This window comes from Protopterus annectens, chromosome 2.part1, assembly GCF_019279795.1.
Source record: "Protopterus annectens isolate FY-2018-M chromosome 2.part1, PAN1.0, whole genome shotgun sequence".
Classification (NCBI taxonomy): Eukaryota; Metazoa; Chordata; order Ceratodontiformes; family Protopteridae; genus Protopterus; species Protopterus annectens.
In genome coordinates this window covers 417,514,982-417,533,576 of record NC_056729.1, presented here as the reverse complement: position 1 = coordinate 417,533,576, position 18,595 = coordinate 417,514,982, and the positions used below count along the sequence as shown (strand labels likewise).

At 42.8% G+C, this 18,595-nt stretch overlaps 1 protein-coding gene across 1 annotated transcript in view; it reads left to right on the top strand.

Annotated features, from left to right (window-relative positions):
* The window catches only part of LOC122794851 (SWI/SNF-related matrix-associated actin-dependent regulator of chromatin subfamily A member 5-like), a 1,390,680-nt gene that overhangs the window by 711,225 nt on the left and 660,860 nt on the right, over positions 1–18,595 (top strand). Inside the window, exon 14 of the mRNA XM_044063455.1 lies at positions 18,199–18,331. Coding sequence (XP_043919390.1) covers positions 18,199–18,331 — 133 coding nt within the window. The remainder of the gene's footprint in view (positions 1–18,198; positions 18,332–18,595) is intronic.

The following is an 18,595-nucleotide window of genomic DNA, read 5'->3' as shown; positions in this document are numbered from 1 at the left end:
ATGTTTTGGAAAAACTCTCTCTGCTTCCTTTTGAGCCAGCCGCTACAGCTGACATAAAGTTTTTGTCTTGGAAAACAGCTCTGCTCCTGGCAATGACCTCTGCAAGACAAGTCTCAGAGCTACAGGCACTCATGGCTGTGGAACCTTTTATCATTTTTTATCCAGACAGGTTTTCTCTGAGGACAAACCCGACATTTATGCCTAAGGTAGTTTCCATTGTGGCCCTTAACCAAACTGTGTTCATCTTCCTACTGTTTATCCAAACCCACAGAATAAGGGGGAGAGAATTCTGCATTCTTTGGACATGCACAGACAGCTATGCTTCTACTTGAACAGAACCAAAGCTTTCAGAAAGACTGAGCAACTACTAATGGCATATGCTGCAGGATCACAAGGAAAGGCTATCTCAAAGCAGACTATATCAAAGTGGATAGGCCACGGCATTCATTTCTGCTATTCACAACATGGCAAGCCAGTGCCCGAGGGCATTAGGCCACATTCTACCAGAGCAGCAGCGACTTCAGCAGCCTTCCTCAGGGGAGTACCAACCAAAGACATTTTAGAGGCTGATGCCTGGAGTTCAGTGCATACCTTTACAAAGCACTATCACTTACCACTCTACTCTAAATCCAAGGCAGGCTTTGCCACTGCAGTTCTGCAGGGCCTCTTAGCCGGTTAGCCACTCCTAATGCTGTTTAGCTCCATTCCCAACCATAGCTTTGGGATTCAACCCAAGTTTAATGACTGCAACAGTGAAACACGAACATAATACAGTTGTGTATACTTACCATAAATGTAGATGTTAGTGTATTCACTGTTGCAGTCCAGGTTACCCTCCCACCATCCCCATCTCTTTTTGTTGGATCCTAGCTGCACTTCTCTAATCTATACAACCTATGTGGTGTATTTGCTTGTAGATGAAGGTATTATATATTTTGGTGCATGCATATTTTATTGGCATATTTGTAGCCTTTCCTTTTTGGGGGCACCTGACATCTAGGGCAAGAAAAACTGAAGAAGATGGCGTCTGGTGCATCTTTTATACCCCTGGCGCACTGACGTCAGGGAAGAGACGACAGCAACCGACACCGGACCTTGACTTTGGAATTCAGGCCGACTGAGGGTAGCCTGCCAGCAGGAATAACCCAAGTGTAATGACTGCAACAGTGAATACACTCTAACATCTGCATTTATGGTAAGTGTACACAACTGTACTTTCTTCAGTCAATCTATTTAACTCCCCATTTTCAACTTTGCCTGCCCTAACCTGAAGAGCAAGTGGGAAAGAGTGCTTTATATTTTTTATCTGTGCACAACCACCTGAGACACCAATCATAAAACCAGGAACATTAGAACCTCAGATAAGTCTCCTTTGCAATTTGTAAGGGGCTGTCACAATTTTTTTAGTTTGTTGTCATACACTAGAAGAAATAGGAGGAGAGCCTGCTATATACTGATATTCTGCAAGGACTGCTTAAATATGTCTTGATATCTTTAAACCAAGATATTTTCAAGAAGGCTGTGCCTTCTAATCCTGGCTTTTTGTCTGTTTTACAAGAGTTGTATTTCAAAGATGTTTTACATATTTTTGTAAATTTGCAGATAATTATACAAGGACCTCTACCTCTAAAATGCATGTAGGTTATGTCCATAGCTTCAGATAAAATGCAACAGCTGCATCTTGAATTGTAGTAAAAAAATCTAAAGCAATTTTATGCCACAATATTTAAAATCAACAATTTTATTTTGATAAAGAAGTGTTTTTTGGACTTGGTGTTGTGATATTGGTTTGAATTCATAGTCAGGAGTGCTACATATAAAATTGTAGAGCACCAAGTAGGTTAAGTTCTGTTTGAATATTTTGGGATTTATAGTCGTGCAGAATCTCACGGTGGTAGCATCTTAAGGGGAAACTTGAATGGCTACAAATCCTTTAGCTGGAGCAGTTCTACAGTGCTCCTTTGAGGGCTGTACCTACCTACCCATACTTAAGCAATGCAGGTCCTACCAGACCATACACAGTACATAGATACTATTCCTGTATGGTAGTGTCCTTCCTATGGGACAGATGATTCTATCTCTGCCAAGTTTTACTGGTCCCATGTCATGCTTCACTCCCCCTTACCAAATCTGATGCCATTCTACCCTCAGACATAGTCATTTTATGTAGACAGGGAAATCCCCGTTGGTTTAGTGGCCCCTGATCCTCCCCCATCTCACTCAGAATGAAGGCAGCATATGTCCCTGTTTTGTAGTGACTCCTGATCTTCTCCAGTCCATTTAGAACATAAGTAGTGTTATCCATGTTTTTGTAATGGCTCTTGATTCTCCCCTGCCCCTCCCTGGCTGCATTTGGGAAATATACACATGTGAATGCTCTTGCACACACATTCAGTCTTACAAATGTAGAAAAAAAAAGAAATGTTATTGCTGGTCTACTTAACAAGAAGCACAAAATCCCTGAAACAGATGTTCCAGTTTTACATTTACTCTAGCATTTGGACGAACCTTTGTAGCCACAAGTGGATATTAAAACACTGCATCTAACATCAGAACTTGGTAATTCCAGATGAAGGACTCTTGCCACTCTGAAAGATTGAGTGATCTTAAAACCTTTGTTGGCCCATTAAAAGGAATTGCATAATTTCTGTGCTCCATTGTCTGTATGCATACACACAGACGTCACACCACTGATATTTGCACACTCTGGGTTCTGGGTCCACGATCTCCCTACTACTTGCAGCAACAGTTCACATCAGGCAGTTGTTCACCACTATGAACATGCACGTACTGACACTTATAGTAGCATGCATGTTCACACAGTCCTTTTGCACAACCACACAGTGCCACATACCTGCTTCAATAATCTAAGCAGGGTGAGGATGCGCACTTCACCCTGCTCAGATTCCCACCATTTGAATCTATAGATGAAAACCAAAAAGTGAAAGCATACTTTTAACATTTTCCATGCTCCTCTGTTGGCTTCAGTAGTTTAAACAGGAAAAGGTCATTGCACTTCAGCCTGCAGGGATTCCCATCATTGAAATGTGTAGGTACCCACTGTAAAATACTGATGTACTCTTACATATTTTACAAACTGGTTATTTACATAGGTTCATAGGTTCATAGGTTCATAGGTTCATACTAGGCTATCTGCCCAAGGGCATTTACAAGCCTAGCCCATAGTTTTGTGGCTTACGCCACCCCTTTAGTATGGGGAATTATACCCATTATTTTGCTGTGCCTCTGTCGAGCAGTGCCACTGAGGTAATCCGTGGGGTATATCTGCGATCTCCCATCCATTGGTCAAGATTTCTCTTGAACAAGGCCAGCGAGGTGCTCTGCCTCACATATACCGGGATTTTGTTCCACAGCATAGGGAGTCTTTGGGTGATGAATCTATCCCTCCAGCACGTCCTATTAATAGCCGTGTCGAGGTTTAAGTCTCCCGCCCTTGTGGCTCTGATGGATCTAGATTTTTTGAGGTGAAGCATATTCATCAAATCTGGGTTTGACATGGCCTTGTATGTTAGGCAAAGGTCACCTCTGAGCAAGCGGTAAGTGACTGAATAGAGCTGGAGTTCTTTCAGTCGGGCAGCATAGGACAGATTTTTGAGACCCTTTATCCTTTTGGTGAGGAACTTTTGTGGCCTCTCCAGCTGCTGCAAGTGTCGGGTCAGATACATTCCGAATGGGGCATTGTACTCCATCATTGGTCTGATGAGTGATGAGTAGAGGGAGACAATGACCTCCCTTGATCTAGATGAGAATCCCTTCATGATAAGGTGGGCAATGTAGAAGGTCTTCCTAACTACTTTAGCTACATGGGTGTCGAATGACAGACTACTATCAACCTGGGTCCCCAGGTCCCTGATAACTTCTTCTGTGCTCAGTGGATTGCCACCTATTTGGTAGCTAGGGGTAACCTTGTTTTTCCCAAAGGGTATGACTATGCATTTTTTGGCATTTAACTTTAGGCCATGGCTCTGGCACCAGTTATCCGTTTCTGTGAGACCCTTCTGAAGGATATCTGTGTCAGATGTGTTTTCTACTATGGCGCCCAGTTTGCAGTCATCTGCAAACTTTGTCAGCCATAACCCTCCTGTGTTTGCTTGTACTTGAGAAGTAGATGCCAAACAAGAGTGGGCCTAGGACTGAGCCCTGTGGGACACCACTTGTGACAGGCTTTGAGTCTGACATGGCGCCAGCAACTCTGACCCTGTGGGTTCTGTCACTCAGTTTGCAACCCATCTTGTGATGTATGGGTTAATATTTAAGCTGATGAGTTTTTCAATGATACCCGAGTGGGGTATTGTATCGAAGGCCTTCGCCAGATCGAGATTGGCTGTATGGACTGCCTTTCCCTCATCAATGGCTTTGGTGACTGTTTCGAAAAAGTCAACCAAGTTTAAAAGGCATGATCTGCCTTTGACAAAGCCAAACTGGGTTGGATCCAAAGTCTGCAAATTCCCTATGTCTTTATTTATGAGGTCCATTATGATCCTCTCCATGGCTTTGCAGATAAGGCTTGTCAAGCTAATGGGCCGGTAATTTCCAGGGTCGGTGGAGGCACTGCCTTTGTGAAGTGGGACCACAGTTGCAGTGCGCCACTCCTGGGTGTATCCAGAGGTAAGGCTCTGATTAAACAGCTGTCCTAGCTGTGAGTTTAATTCCTCATTGAGTTCGTGGAGCACACAGCCGGGGACACCATCAGGTCCCATGGATGCTGTGTTTTTTGCTTTGGAGAGAGCAGTTCTCACTTGGGCGTTGGAGATGTTTGGGGGGCTGCAATCATTTGGTATAGATATCTCTCCTTTTGGGGGGGAGGGGGGGGAGAAGTTTGCACTGAACCTGTCAGCCAGTATGTTGGCAATGTCCGTAGGATCAGTAATCTTCACATCATTTTGAACTAGTTCTGAGCATATCTGGGAGTTTCCTCCCAGGTTTCTAACATAGCTAAAGAAGGCCTTATGACTGTCTTTTGAGTCTTTAGCTATTTTTCTCTCAAAATTTGCTTTGGATGATTTTATGAGAGCTCTTTTTTACTTATAGTGATCAAGGGTGTCTTACCTTTTAAGGATTTTGCTCTATCTTGTAGTAGCTTCCTCCTTTTGTTGTAGAGTTTGTTTATGGCTGGGGTCCACCAGACTGGACGCTTGCCTTTGGTACAGAGAGTCTTTGTTTTGCTTGGGATTGCCTTATCCATGCAGTCCTGCAGGTGCTGGTAGAAGGCATTTGTAAGTGATTCAGCGGCATGTGTACTGTTTTCCGCTCGGGGCCTTAAAGGAGACCACACTAGTCTTTAGAAGTGTGAAGTCGGCTTCGAGAAGTTCTTTACTGTGGTCTTTTTATTTCAGGTGGGGTGGGATGAGGACCTCCAGCGAGATTAGTTTGTGATCTGATCTCACCAGTGAGGGGTATACTTCGGTGTTGAACATTGTGCTCCCATGTTCGTGATGATGAGGTCAAGTATGTTATCTCCTCTTGTGGGGATGGTAACTAGTTGTTCCATGGCATTTGAGTTTATGAATTCCAGGAACTTTTGGGCTAGGGTGTTTGGGCTTGAGTAGTGTTCCCAGTCTATATTAGGGTAGTTGAAGTCACCTAGTATGATGGTGTTTGGTGATACATTTATCCCGTCTAATGTTTTCAGGAAGGCCATGTGAGGTTCCTGAGTTTGTGAGGGTGGCCTGTAACATGCTACAATTTGCAGAGCAGTCTTGCCTATGGTTAATTGCACCTGGATGGTCTCCGATGCATCGTGCGTTGCAACCAGTCTTGAGGTGTGGGAGTCCTTGATGAATATGGATACACCCCCTCCTTTCTTGGTATTGTCCGGATTTTGGGGCCGGAACGCATGATATGAGGTAAACCCTGATAGTGCTGGGGTGCTCTCGGGAGCCTTGAACCAGGTTTCTGTCACAGCACAGACATCGATGTTCTCCATACTGAGAAGGGCCTCGAGTGCGTGCATTTTGAGATTCAGACTTCTGGCATTGAGCAGCATTACCCTTAGTTTATTTCCTTTTTTCTGTTCTAGGGTGGTAGGTTTAGAATTTGAGCCTTGCCTAAAAAGGCACTATGGGGTGGCAAGAGCCTTTGCCAATATCCGAATCCCAGGGTGACAGGTGCAAGCCGCCCTTGAAGCAGCGTGGCTTGTCCAGCATGTCATCCCAGGCAGACAGACACTGGATCCCCTTTGAATGACACCAGTGTTTAAGCCAATTGTTAAAGCTGATCATCTTATCTCTGTATTGTGGCATCATTCTTGGTGAAGGTAGGATACTGCTCAAGGTCAGGGTCATACCTGCCTGGGCTACATAATCAGAGAGCTCCTCAATGTCTCTTTTCATGTAGTCCAAGGAGGTACGTCTCAGGTCGTTTACACCAGCGTGGACAATGACTGAGTCGATTTGTACCTGCTGTTGAGAGACCTGAGTGCTTGCGTTATGTGGCGGATTCTAGCGCCCGACAGGCAGCTTACTGTGACCTTCTCCTTACTCAGTCTGGTGAGCGGACGTCAGTGTGTCTGACTATGGAGTCACCAATGACTAGTGTGTCTGGCATTTTGTTTGGCCTTAAGGGCTGTGACTGTTTGACACTCTGACTGTGAGGTCTATGTGTTGCAGGTGATGTGTTCTGAGGTGGTGGTTGTTTGGGTGTCTGCTTTGGTGGCCTCTGCTGTTTTGGTAGATTTTTGATCAGAGCCTCCGAGTATGTCTTTGTGTGTTTATGTGTATGATTTGAGGTTGTGATGGTACTATGTGAGACTGGGTCTATAGTGTGTGTGGTAACCTTCTCCTCCTGACTGGTCTTGCCAGTCCTATGTTGAGAGAGCTCAGCCTCCAGTTTGGCTGTATAGTTGCATCTCTCGCATGTATTTGTGTTTTGTGGGAGGAGGAGAGGGTTGTCTGTGTACATGAGGCAATTGTAACATTGCCTCAATATTCCCAGGTTCACCAGCTGAGCAGGAGAGGACACTAGCAACTGATCCCTCGACATGCTAGAAGGAATAGACAAAAAAAAAACTTTAAAGAAGATTCCGGGGGACGTGGATGACCGAGAAATGGGGTTTGCCTTTTGGGGTACTATCTATGACAAGAGCACCGTATCAAGGTAATAAGTACTGTAGGAGCAAGTGCTAGGCTTAACAGATAGAGAATAGTCTACTTGGAGTCAAGTAGAGATGATCTTTTTAGTTATAGTATACGCTGATTAGATCAGTAGTATAGTTCGAGGAAGGTAGCTTTAAGGGAAAATTTGAAGAGTGGAATTTAGGTAGCCCAAATAGTTTAAATCTGCTTAACCGGCGCTGCCCTAGTGTGCAACGGTAGCAGCTCAGCTAAACCGCGCAAACGCGCATTTAGCGTTTTTTATATCAGGGGCTGAAAGAAGCTAGGAACTGGCCCAAAACGACCAATAAACTACAAGTTGCTGGCTGAAACCTCACAAAACTGGACCAACATAGTATGAAAGTGTGTGCCAATTGTACTGCACAACTGTCTTAATAGACCACTGCACCAGAATGTGGAAGGGGCCTCAACAGCACATTGAGCTATGATAAGGAATGATGACTGTCTGTGAATTGCATTCAGTTTGCATAATACGTAAAGCAACTTGCTCTATTTTTGTTGTAAACTGTAGATCTAACATTGACTAATGTTCTTGATTGATTTTTGGTGGGTACAGCATTTCCACCAGTCACAGTTCGGTATTTTTTTTCTTTAAAACTTCTCATTTAGTAACTTTCTTGTACAAGAACCAATTATTTCATGATGCAACACACTAATTATGTAAGCCTGCAATGTTCCCTGAGTTCACTGGTTCTCTCTAGCTATTCTCACAATTTAGATCATGATTTTGTTGTACTCCAACCTCCACTATACTGTTTTTGTGGCCTTTAAATTCTTAGCTAGACCTGCACTAGCTGCCTTAGGTGTCCTAGCATTTGAAGAAGATGAGGAACCTTTGGCTACTTCACATTCAAAGTTGGATGTCCTTTGCAGGTCTTTGTAGAGGATAGGTGTGAAGGGCCTTTTTGCAGGCCTAGGCATGCATCCGGAGCATGACCACAGAAGTCTGCTCTTCAAAGGTAGGTCAAGGCTCGACCCTCCTAGATGTAAGTTTGGTGTTCACCCTTCCCCCTTGTTGCTGGCAGTGAGCTCACTCCCTATTTGCATGGGATGAAACTTACACCTGTACTGTGTGTCAGAGTAAAGTGGGAGCACCAGTGAGATGTCTCTCTCTGGCTCCCAATCTTGGTGGCGGTGGGCATACTGGGACACTCAAGCACCTCTAGTTGCTTGGTTGAGGCTGATAGTGATCTGCTTGATCCTGGAAAATGGCATTTTGATTCACACCATCACAGGTTACTGGTAGTCATGGTAAGGTATTCCCCTGTTGGATCTGTCTTCAAGACCTGGTTGTGTTAGCAGATTCTGATTAAGGAGGTTTTGCCAGATCATAACAGACGATGACTAGGATCTTGGGGCTAGATTTCAACCGTGTTTGGCATCCTGATGAAGCCTGAGTTGTGAGTGTATAACTGCACCTTTAATAAGTTTAGTGTGATGGTTGTGCCAGCCTGAATTCATGCCTCTCTGCAGCATATGCCACCTTCATTCGGTGCACCGTCCAATTCCCCTGGCTCCTGTTGTTCAGATGCTCACCTCTGAGTGGTATAATGAATGAGCTTATTTTGCATGTAATGGAGAAATTGTAGTACTTAGTAGCAGAGTTTACCCGTCTCCACTTCACCACAGTATGGAGGTCTTCAGGCTTATGAAGAACAGCTTGGATTGTCCTAGAGCCACTTTTTTTTGCTGCCTCAAAAACACCTGACAGTTTCTTGGGACTGTGACTGAGGAGCATGTGGCTTCTCTGTCACCTGGAACAAGTCATTCAGTAATGCCTTTAAAGGGTTCTGGAAACAGCCCTGACCCAAGGCCTTTAGTCCCCAGGAAAGCAGCTTCCTTTTACAAGTTCTGCCTGAGTGGATAGTAGAGCAAATTGCCAAGCATACTTGTACTGTTCTTATGTGATCTTTGTTAAAATTCTGGGTGAGTATTTATTGGAGAGGGTGCTCTTTAGCCAATCTATTCAGGGACTTGGTGACTGCTTAAGGGGGAAGCAGACCTTCACCATTGTGAAGGGTCCGTATTTTTGCACTTGTTCTGTTTCGGTGATAGTTAACTGTACTTCATTTATTTGTTTCATTAAGTATTGATTGAATACTGGTGGTCTCTCTCTCTCCGCAGTTTGTTTCTCAAGGCTAGTTCAGCACTTGAGCTCCAAGCCAGCCGGTTTCATAGTGGGGGTTGTTTTACATTCTGTGAAGCTTTGTTTATCTAATTGCCTGGAGGTATATCTTTTGTTTTATACTAATGTTATAGTCACATTTCTGTGTATTTGTGCCCAGTAACAGAGCTGTTTAGCTTGCTACGACTGATTCTACAACCATCTGGATAAGCTGATAAGTATATTTTTTGCACTTCTGTTTGTGATAGTTAACAAAACTGGTACTGCATTTATTTGTTTAATTGAATATTGGTGGTCTCTCTCTGCAGTTTGTTTTTTCACCCTCCCACTCAAGAGTTGTGTTCTTAAACTTGGTAGCTTTGGAATTGATCTCCCCTGCTGAAAAATTTCTTTGGACACTCCTCCCATCCCCATCTCATTTGCTCACTCAACTGAGTACAGTGAGATCATTTAGAAAGGACTACCTCCTTGCTTCTTTGATTTCGGACACTCCTGCCAGTCCCACCTCATCAGCTTTTGTCTACTGTGTACAGAGAAAGCATTTTGGAAGGCCAATCCCCTTAGTTTGTTAATCTTGAATTATCTTCCGTTTCCTCCCTCTCTATTTAACAAAAAAATGCACTTTATTCATCTTCTCTTACTGTAACTGTGTTACCTACTTTATGACCTTATTTTGCTTTGCTGTGTGCTTTTAAGTGTTCAGGCGCTCTTATTCTACTGCATTTATTACTGCTTGTTAATAGCCTGATTAAGTGTATCTGCTATTCCAAGCATCTTAGTTTTAGTTTTAGCACTTGTGTTTCAGGCCCGTTATTTTACATTTAAGATTTTTGTGGTCTAGACTCTTGTGGACAAACCCTTATCAAAACTCTCCATAAGTCCGCCAAGTATTGAGAACACTATGTCTGGACAATTCCCATCAGTTTCTCTTGCCAGCCTGGTCGACATGGGCATATTGAGACAGTGTAGCAACTGCCTAATGTTCACTGACAGCCCTCTTAACCTAGCACATAATTCTTCTACTTGCAAGAAATGCATGTACATCATAGCCTGGAATCCATGCTCTCATGCTACAATCCGTACTCCTGACAGAGGAGATTGCCAGCAAAACTCCCACACCACCCACATCACATAGCCAAATACAACCTACACCCACTTGTGCAGAGGTCCTCATTAAAAACTAACCTAACAGCAGAGACCTCCAAACTCGCAAACATTCCACACACACCAAACACATCACACACAGCAGACAACACACCAGTGTCTCGCAAACACAGCCCATAAGGCATAACAATAAACCAAACATACTAGTCATTGGCAACTCAATTGTGAGACGCACCAAAGTCTCCCTTTGCTAAGGTCAACAAGGAGAAGGTCACTGTCAGTTGTCTGTCAGGTGCCAGAATCCGCCACATCATGCATGGACTTAAGTCTCTCCACAACAGGATAAAGTATGACTCCCATTGTCCATGTTGGTGTAAAGGACTTGAGACATACCTCCCTGGACTTGTATGAAGCGAGACATGGTTGAGCTCTGAGTATGTGTCCCAGGCACCCTACCCTAGCCTTAAGCAGCATCCTACCTTCACCAAGAATGATACCACAATACCAACAAAAAATAATTGGCTTAGTTGCTGGTGTCTTTCCAAGGGGATCCAGTATCTGTCTGCTTAGGATAACATGGTTTGCAGGCTGCAATGCTTTGCCAGAGATGGCCTCCACCTGTCAACCCTAGGATTCCAGATCCTGGCCAAGGCTCTTGCCTCCCCCATTGTGCCTCTTTTAGGCTACATCCCAAAGAGAAATCTTCCAACATAAAAGATCTGTCAAAAAGCAAATTGAAGGTCATGCTGCTTAACACTAGGAGCCTTAACCTGAAAATGCACTCACTGGAGGCTATCCTCACACTGGAAGATGCTGATGTCTGTTTGGTCATGAAAACTTGGTTCAGGGCTGAGCACCTGCCTTACCGGGCTATACATCATTCCACACAATCCAACCCCAAAATGAGGTCGGGAAGAATAAGAGTAGTGGAGTCTCTGTCTTCATTAAGGACAGGCACCCCTCCATACTGGTTTGCCAGCATGACGCACTGGAATTACTCCAGGTGCAACTGACAGTTTGCAAGACACCCATCCAAGGTATAGTCAGACATAGACCCCCCCCCCCTCCATGACTCAGTACACCCACTTCTCCTATCTGGACCTACTTGACTCCATCAAGGTACCCTCCTAACACCCTGATCCTCGGTGACTTCAACTACCCCACCATAGACTGGATGGAACTATTCCAGGATTAATGCACTCACCCAGTGATTCCTTGAATTCATCAAGTCTAATGCACTAGACCAGCTCGACTCATCCCCCACAAGGGGAGTTAACATTCTGGACTTAGTTCTCACCAACATGGACGACCACTGCACCACTGCCATGATATGCTCTGCGTGAGAGCAGATATGTCTTATTCGAAATTTTATCCCACCCCCCCACCCCCACCCCCAGCTGTAACCAGGCTAAAAAACTTCTGAAAAGCTGACTACAGCCTCCTAAGAGAGGGTATCAGTAGCTTAGTAGCTTCACACAACTGCCCCCCCCCCCCGAGGATGCAGACAACTATGCTGAACAGTATGCCAGTGCAGTATACAAGCACCTGTACAACTGCATGGACTCAGCCATACCCAACAGAACTAAAACCTGCTCCTCAAGGAAAAATAAACCTGCCTGGTGGACATCTTCTATCAATAGGCTTTACAACAGAAAGAAGAAACTGTTGTCCAAGGGTAAAAAGGAACAAATTCCAAACTGGAAAAACTCCCTCCTCAGCCTCAACAAGAAAATTAGATCACTAGTGATAACCTCCAAAGCCAATTATGAATTGAAACTAGCCTCCAAAACAAAGGAAAACCACAAAGACTTCTTCAGATACATCAGGAACCTCCATGGTAAAGCCCATGTTTGTTCCAAATTAGTACTTAATGATATACCACTTGCACTGATCCTGTTGACTTAGCCAACCTGCTAGCTGATAAGTTCAGCGCAAACTTCACCCCCCCTATTCCCCCCAAAGGCCCATTCGACATCCCTGATACTTTTTCTGCACCTCACATCTACATAGATCAAGTGTTAAAGGCCCTATCCAAAGCAAAAAAACACAGCTTCCATAGGACCTGATACTATCCCAGGCTGTATTCTGCATCATCTCCAGCAAAAACTAGTTTCAACATTGAGCACCCTATTCAATCACAGCGCAAGTACAGGCTTCATTCCAGCAGAGTGGAGAACTGCCATTGTCATCCCCTTGCACAAAGGTGGTGCCACTACTGACCCTGAAAACTATCGCCCCATTAGCTTGACAAGATTGATCTGTCAGTCCATGGAGCATATTATGGATGTCATAAACAAGGACATAGGGAATCTCCAAGCACTTGACCCCACCCAGTTTGGACTCATCAAGGGCAGATCTTGTCTGTTGAACCTATTTGACTTCTTTGAGATGGTTACCAAGGCCCTGGATGAGGGAAAGTAAGTACATACAACTTTACCTTGACTTGGCCAAGGCCTTGGACACAACCCCCCACTTGGGCATCGTCAAAAAGCTAACACAACTTGGCATAAATCCCTATCTCATCAGGTGGGTGGCCAACTGGCTCACCGATAGGACCCACAAGGTCAAAATAGGTGCCTGCACTTCTGACAGCAGATCTGTCACTAGTGGTGTTCCCCAGGGATCTGTCCTGGGACCCCTATTGTTTGGCATCTACTTCTCAGAGGTCCAGACAAAGACAAAAGGCCTGTGAATGACCACGTTTGTGGATGACTGTAAGTTGGATGCGGTCATTGACTCCTCAAATTATGTTAACATACTGCAAGAGGGTCTCACAGCAACAAATGACTGGTGCCAAAGTCATGGCCTTAAATGCAAAAAATGTATTATCATACCATTCGGCAAAATCATGGTCCCTACTGATTACCACATCAACAGCAACTCCCTAAGCACACAACCTGTGGTGAGAGACCCGAGTACTCAGGTTGACAACAGTCTCACATTCGACCTTCATGTCGCAGTAGTGGTCAGAAAAACCTGTTATTGGTTCATCTCAAGTAAAGGGATTGCATCCAGGAAAAAGGAGTTTTTTACCTCTGTACGCCTCCCTTATTAGACCATTACCTCTCCAAACACCTGCACCAACTGGAAAGGCCACAGAAATACCTCACAAAGAGAATCCATGGCCTCCAACACCTGTCCTATGTGGACAGGCTGAAATCACTATCACTCTACTCTATCATACAGATTGCTCAGAGGTTATCTGTGTCTTGCCTAGAAGGTAGTACAGACACTGCCCTACTAGAGATGCTCCATATCCATAAGTCTTAACTCTTTGCGCATTATCTGCTTGAAAGGCATAAATCTAATATGCAACATCAACAAAACCTGCAAGAGAGAAAGGTTTGTCTCCCAGAGGCTGCCCCATTTCTGGAATAGACTTCCCATACATGTCAGAGTACCTCGCTGACCCTCTTCATGCGCAATTTTGATGAATGGATGGGAAACCACAGATTTGTCCTAGGGGCTCCATCTGTGTCCCTCATTGACAGAGGTGACAAGTATTGACTGAGGTTTCTTTTTTGGGGATAAACGCTTGGTAAGGGCCTCAGGGCCATTAGCCTAGTAACCTCCTATGACATACTTTCTGCTTTCTATTCTGTATTTGGCCAGAACCTAAAAGAGGAACAGATATTATCACTGAAAGGTGGCTTTAAAGCAACACTGTCTTTTCTGTTTTACCATCTGGGCCACCCAAGAAAATGACTGTACTAATTACCCCACCACAGTCCTGACTTTATCATTTGGGGAGGGGGTGTTACAAATAACTTCAAACTGCACATCTATTACAATGGTTTTGGTTGGTCACCTTTTCTGATCTTAAACACTTCTTTCTATATGGTACTTAGATTATATTGCTAGACATTATTGATGTTTTTGATTTTTCATAATTTGAGGTCAACACAAAACCTCTAGCCCTCTCTAATGGTATAGAAGAAGAAAAAAATACTGATTACGGCCCAGTTAACTAGAGTTTGATTAGTGACTCTGATGCTTGATCAAGCTGGCAGGGGAAGGTGAGCATGCCTATCAGAAGTGGAGTCTGTAGCTAACTGTGTATGGCTGTGAGTTTTAGGCAGAGGTAGCGAAGAGGCAACTGCATGGGTAGGGGTGGGCATTCAGCTCAATAAGCCATCAGTAAATGGTAGTGTTTATGCCAAGCTCATGAAAATGCTTGATAGTTCAGAAGATTAAGGCTGTAGCTGATAATGACCTGCTGTTGTAGTTCTGTCTTTGATTCCCTCAATGTCCATTTGCTTACTGTGCGACTATGAGTAGGTCACTTAACCATGCACTGCAGTGAGAACATTGGACTGGTCACCTCTGTGGCCTTGTGGACCACATGCCTAATAACTACTTATGAAAGCATCACTTGAATGGGAAGGGGTTATGATTCACTGCTAAACTCATTGGCCAGGGCTAAGGTTTCTGACATCATGAATTGACGTTTCATAGCCAGGATGCTGGTGAAGGATGCAATTAACCCTAATGGCTTCTTTAATGACAAAACCATCCAAATGTCTGTCACCCTCTTGGTTCTGGGGGACCTAGCACCACCAACAGAGAATGAATAGAAGATTGGTTGTCTGCAGGGTGAAGAATCTAGAAAAAAGTATCCGATTTCTTCCATTTCCTTTCTGTCGGCATGAGACTCACTGCAGAGGTGTTGTAATTTGTACTTTCCTCGGTGACCGGTATCTCTTCTAAGCTGTTTGGTGCCCAGTGTTGGAGGTGAAAATATCCAAATTTTCCTTTATCTGGACAACTGCCTTCTATTAACACCCTCCATGGACTCCCAGAAGCATGATAAATTAAATAAAATCGAGACTGGACATTTTAATAACCAAACTTCACAAGCTGTCAGTGGCTCAAATAGAAATATTTATGGAAGTTAAAGAAATGAAAAAAAAAAAGCAGTTACATAATTTACAGAAAACACCATGAAATGATTAAGAAAATCAATTACAGCCATAATTATACAGTTTTAAGATCTTAAGGTTGAAATTTTCCATTCAGGTTCTTGGTTAAGCCCATGGATCTTCACAGTATTGCATTTTAAAATCTGCAAAGCTTCCTTGTACCTCAGAAGCAAATTAAGGGGCTACATCCACTTTCATCAGCTTAAATGCATTATAAGATGCACATATACAACACAGAAAAATCTTAAAAAAAAATCTTTGTTTCTAAGAAGTGTTCTGTCAGAGTTTTCACTTTTACCATTAATTATGCATCGTACACATACCTCTCAACTGTCCAGACTTCTGCAGCATGTCCATGTTTTTATCCCATATTTTGGTCTGCTCCACTGAAAATGTGTTTCTGGCAAACTACAGAGGATTGAAGTTACTAAATGACATATTTGACTTCCAGACTTCTTATCTTCCAGAAAATGCAAGCCAACACAAAACCTGTTTGTTCTGACAACACTCAAGTTTATAAGAGCAATATTTAAAACCTGTCCCTATTTCTAGGTCTTTGTCCCCCCATTATTTAAGTCTTTGTCCAGATTTCTTGTGTTAGGAAATTGAGAGGTATGGTCTTATTTTGCTCATATGTATGAAAATTAAAGGTTGGTGTCACTTCACCTGTGTATTATAAATAAGGACACCAGATTGCATCTACAGCTCTTTTTGCTGGACATGTAAAGTTGGCTGACTACAAAGTAGATTATACTTTTATCTGTGTTCTATATGTATTTGCTCGCAGTACAATACCAAGATCTCTTCTCTAACAATGAGATAGAGAGTTACATGGTTCTTTTAGTGACTGTGAACTAATAATTTAGCAAAATGTTGCCCATGTTTATTCCTTGTTTATTTTTTTCTTTAATCTCCCCATTTTTAGAAAACTTCCTAAGCTGCTGTTTTAAGAAATGAATATGCTTTAGTGCATTGTAATACATTTTAGCCAGAGGCCTGTTTATTCCTTTTATTTTTTTCAGCCACCTTGTTCGGTCATTTTTGTCACCTGTGTATTCTTTGTGATGAGCTGTGAGAAAACGTCTAAGATGCTGTCTTTAGTAATACTTCAAGAGGCATCTTAAAATAGGAGAGAGAAGTTGATGCACTTATCACTGGATCTTGCATATCCTTTCTTCCCCATCCAACGTTTCCTTGCTGCTGTGTTTGAGTCCCCCCCCACACACACACACACATACAGAATATTTGCTAATTCGTTTAAGAGCATCAGTGGAAAGAACTACACTGGGAGTTGGAAAGAACCCAATAGTGTATTAGTATATGCAGGCAATCATTATCAGCATGCATGCATGCATGGGATAACAGCAGCAGTAAGGGTAGTGTCTAGCAAAGAGTGAACATTTGGTGCAAATTGATGGATACATTTGTAAGGTCATTTAAGTAATGTAGTCAGGAGACCCAGATTGTGGTGAATGCGTATAGGCGTATACACTGCTAATGAGACAGTGCTATTTCTCACTGGAAGCCTAGGAAGAAAAGCTTCCATGTACATTTCTACAGAATGCACAAGTGACTATAACACAACAGGAAGTGGTGTTCTGAGAAACTTGTTAGTTTTATGCTAAACTATGCATCAGTTCCTAAACTTAATGTAATAAACTAACACTGGTTCTCAGTTATGTGACAGTAAGGCTAATGTGTGATGTATATAGGGATGTATACAGTTTGATATTGACTTGAGGGAATACTAGTCAGAAATGTGACCGTATACACACACACAGTTACTGGACTGTAAAATAAAGTAAAAGATTATATTCATATTCACTTGGGAGTGGATGAACATAACTATTTAATTCTATATACTCTGCACTGACTCGGCAGTCTAAAAATATGAACAGTAGCATTTGTACTTGGGAGTGCGTAAAAGAAGGGCACAAGGAAGCAGCGTTGTATGAGCAGTGCATGCAGGCACTGCTGTTTATCCTGTGGTGTGCTATAAAAAGGAGATAGTGTGGGGGGGTAAGGCAATAAAGTTAAAATACTGTTTAGAGAAAAAAAATACAGCAGGTGTTGGTCTGAGTAAACACTGGGTACTTCATCTTTGCACTTGCAGTCTTGGTGTTTTTGTTTACAGGACTAATATTTTACAAAGGCCCAATGTGGTACTTCCAATACTTGAGATATTCTGGGAGATATTCCAAGTTACTAGATGGACAGTTTGCAGAAATAGCATCACTGTTTGCTTAAACATATGCAGATTGAAAAACAAATAGGGACCTTCACATCTTAAATTTGAAAGGAACCATTCCTGTACACAGTGCATGCAATGGATGGTTGCTTTGTATCATATAACTTAGGGCAGGTTGCGGGAATGGATTTTAGTTTCTTCCACTCAAGCCAGGGAAATGTATTTACGGTCACTAATAACCTGAATTTTGTGACAAATGGAGCTGTTTTGCAGATGCTGTTGGGTCTGGGCAACAAATATACAGGTAGAATTGTGTACGCATCAGCTCAATAGAATAATTTAGTAAACAGTGCAACACTGAGTGGCTTACTGCTAGCTGTACCACCAGGAGTAGTGGCTTATTCAGGACAGCTGCCATAACAGCCAGAATATGTATCCGATAATGTATTGTGTAAGAAGTAATAACTATGTATAGGGAGAACTAGCAATCCATTGTCAGAGGCCCTGTTTTACTGCGGAAGGTGCAATGTTGTAGATGTCCATTTTGAGGAAATAATGAGGCAAATCGCTTAAATTATTTTATAATATAAATTCTGTAGAAAAAAGAAACAACATTTTTATTTAGGTACTTAATGCGTTATTGCCAAATGTTGTACAAGTTGTACCTTGATGTCTTCTGGTTGATGTCGCAAAAATCATGGTTTTCCATTTCTTCCATTTGTTTCTTAGGATCGAGCTCACAGAATTGGCCAGACAAAAACTGTTAGGGTGTTTAGATTTATTACCGATAACACAGTAGAAGAAAGAATAGTTGAACGTGCAGAGATGAAACTCCGTTTGGACTCAATTGTTATTCAGCAGGGTAAGAACAATTTGTAGGAAAATGCACAATTTTAACATGTGTTATATATTTTAAGTTCCTTAATAGGACATCAAATAAACAAGTGCAACTAAAGACTTGCTTTGAGTAAATATGATGATCTGATTACCATAAATATTTGAGAGGATCACTGCTGCGTATCGGTTTTCCATATGAGGGTAGTAAGCAGGCTGATAGCTGGCCTGCTAGCCTGATTTCCACTGCTTTTATAAGTTCCTACAGTGAAAGTGAATTTTGTCTCTACCC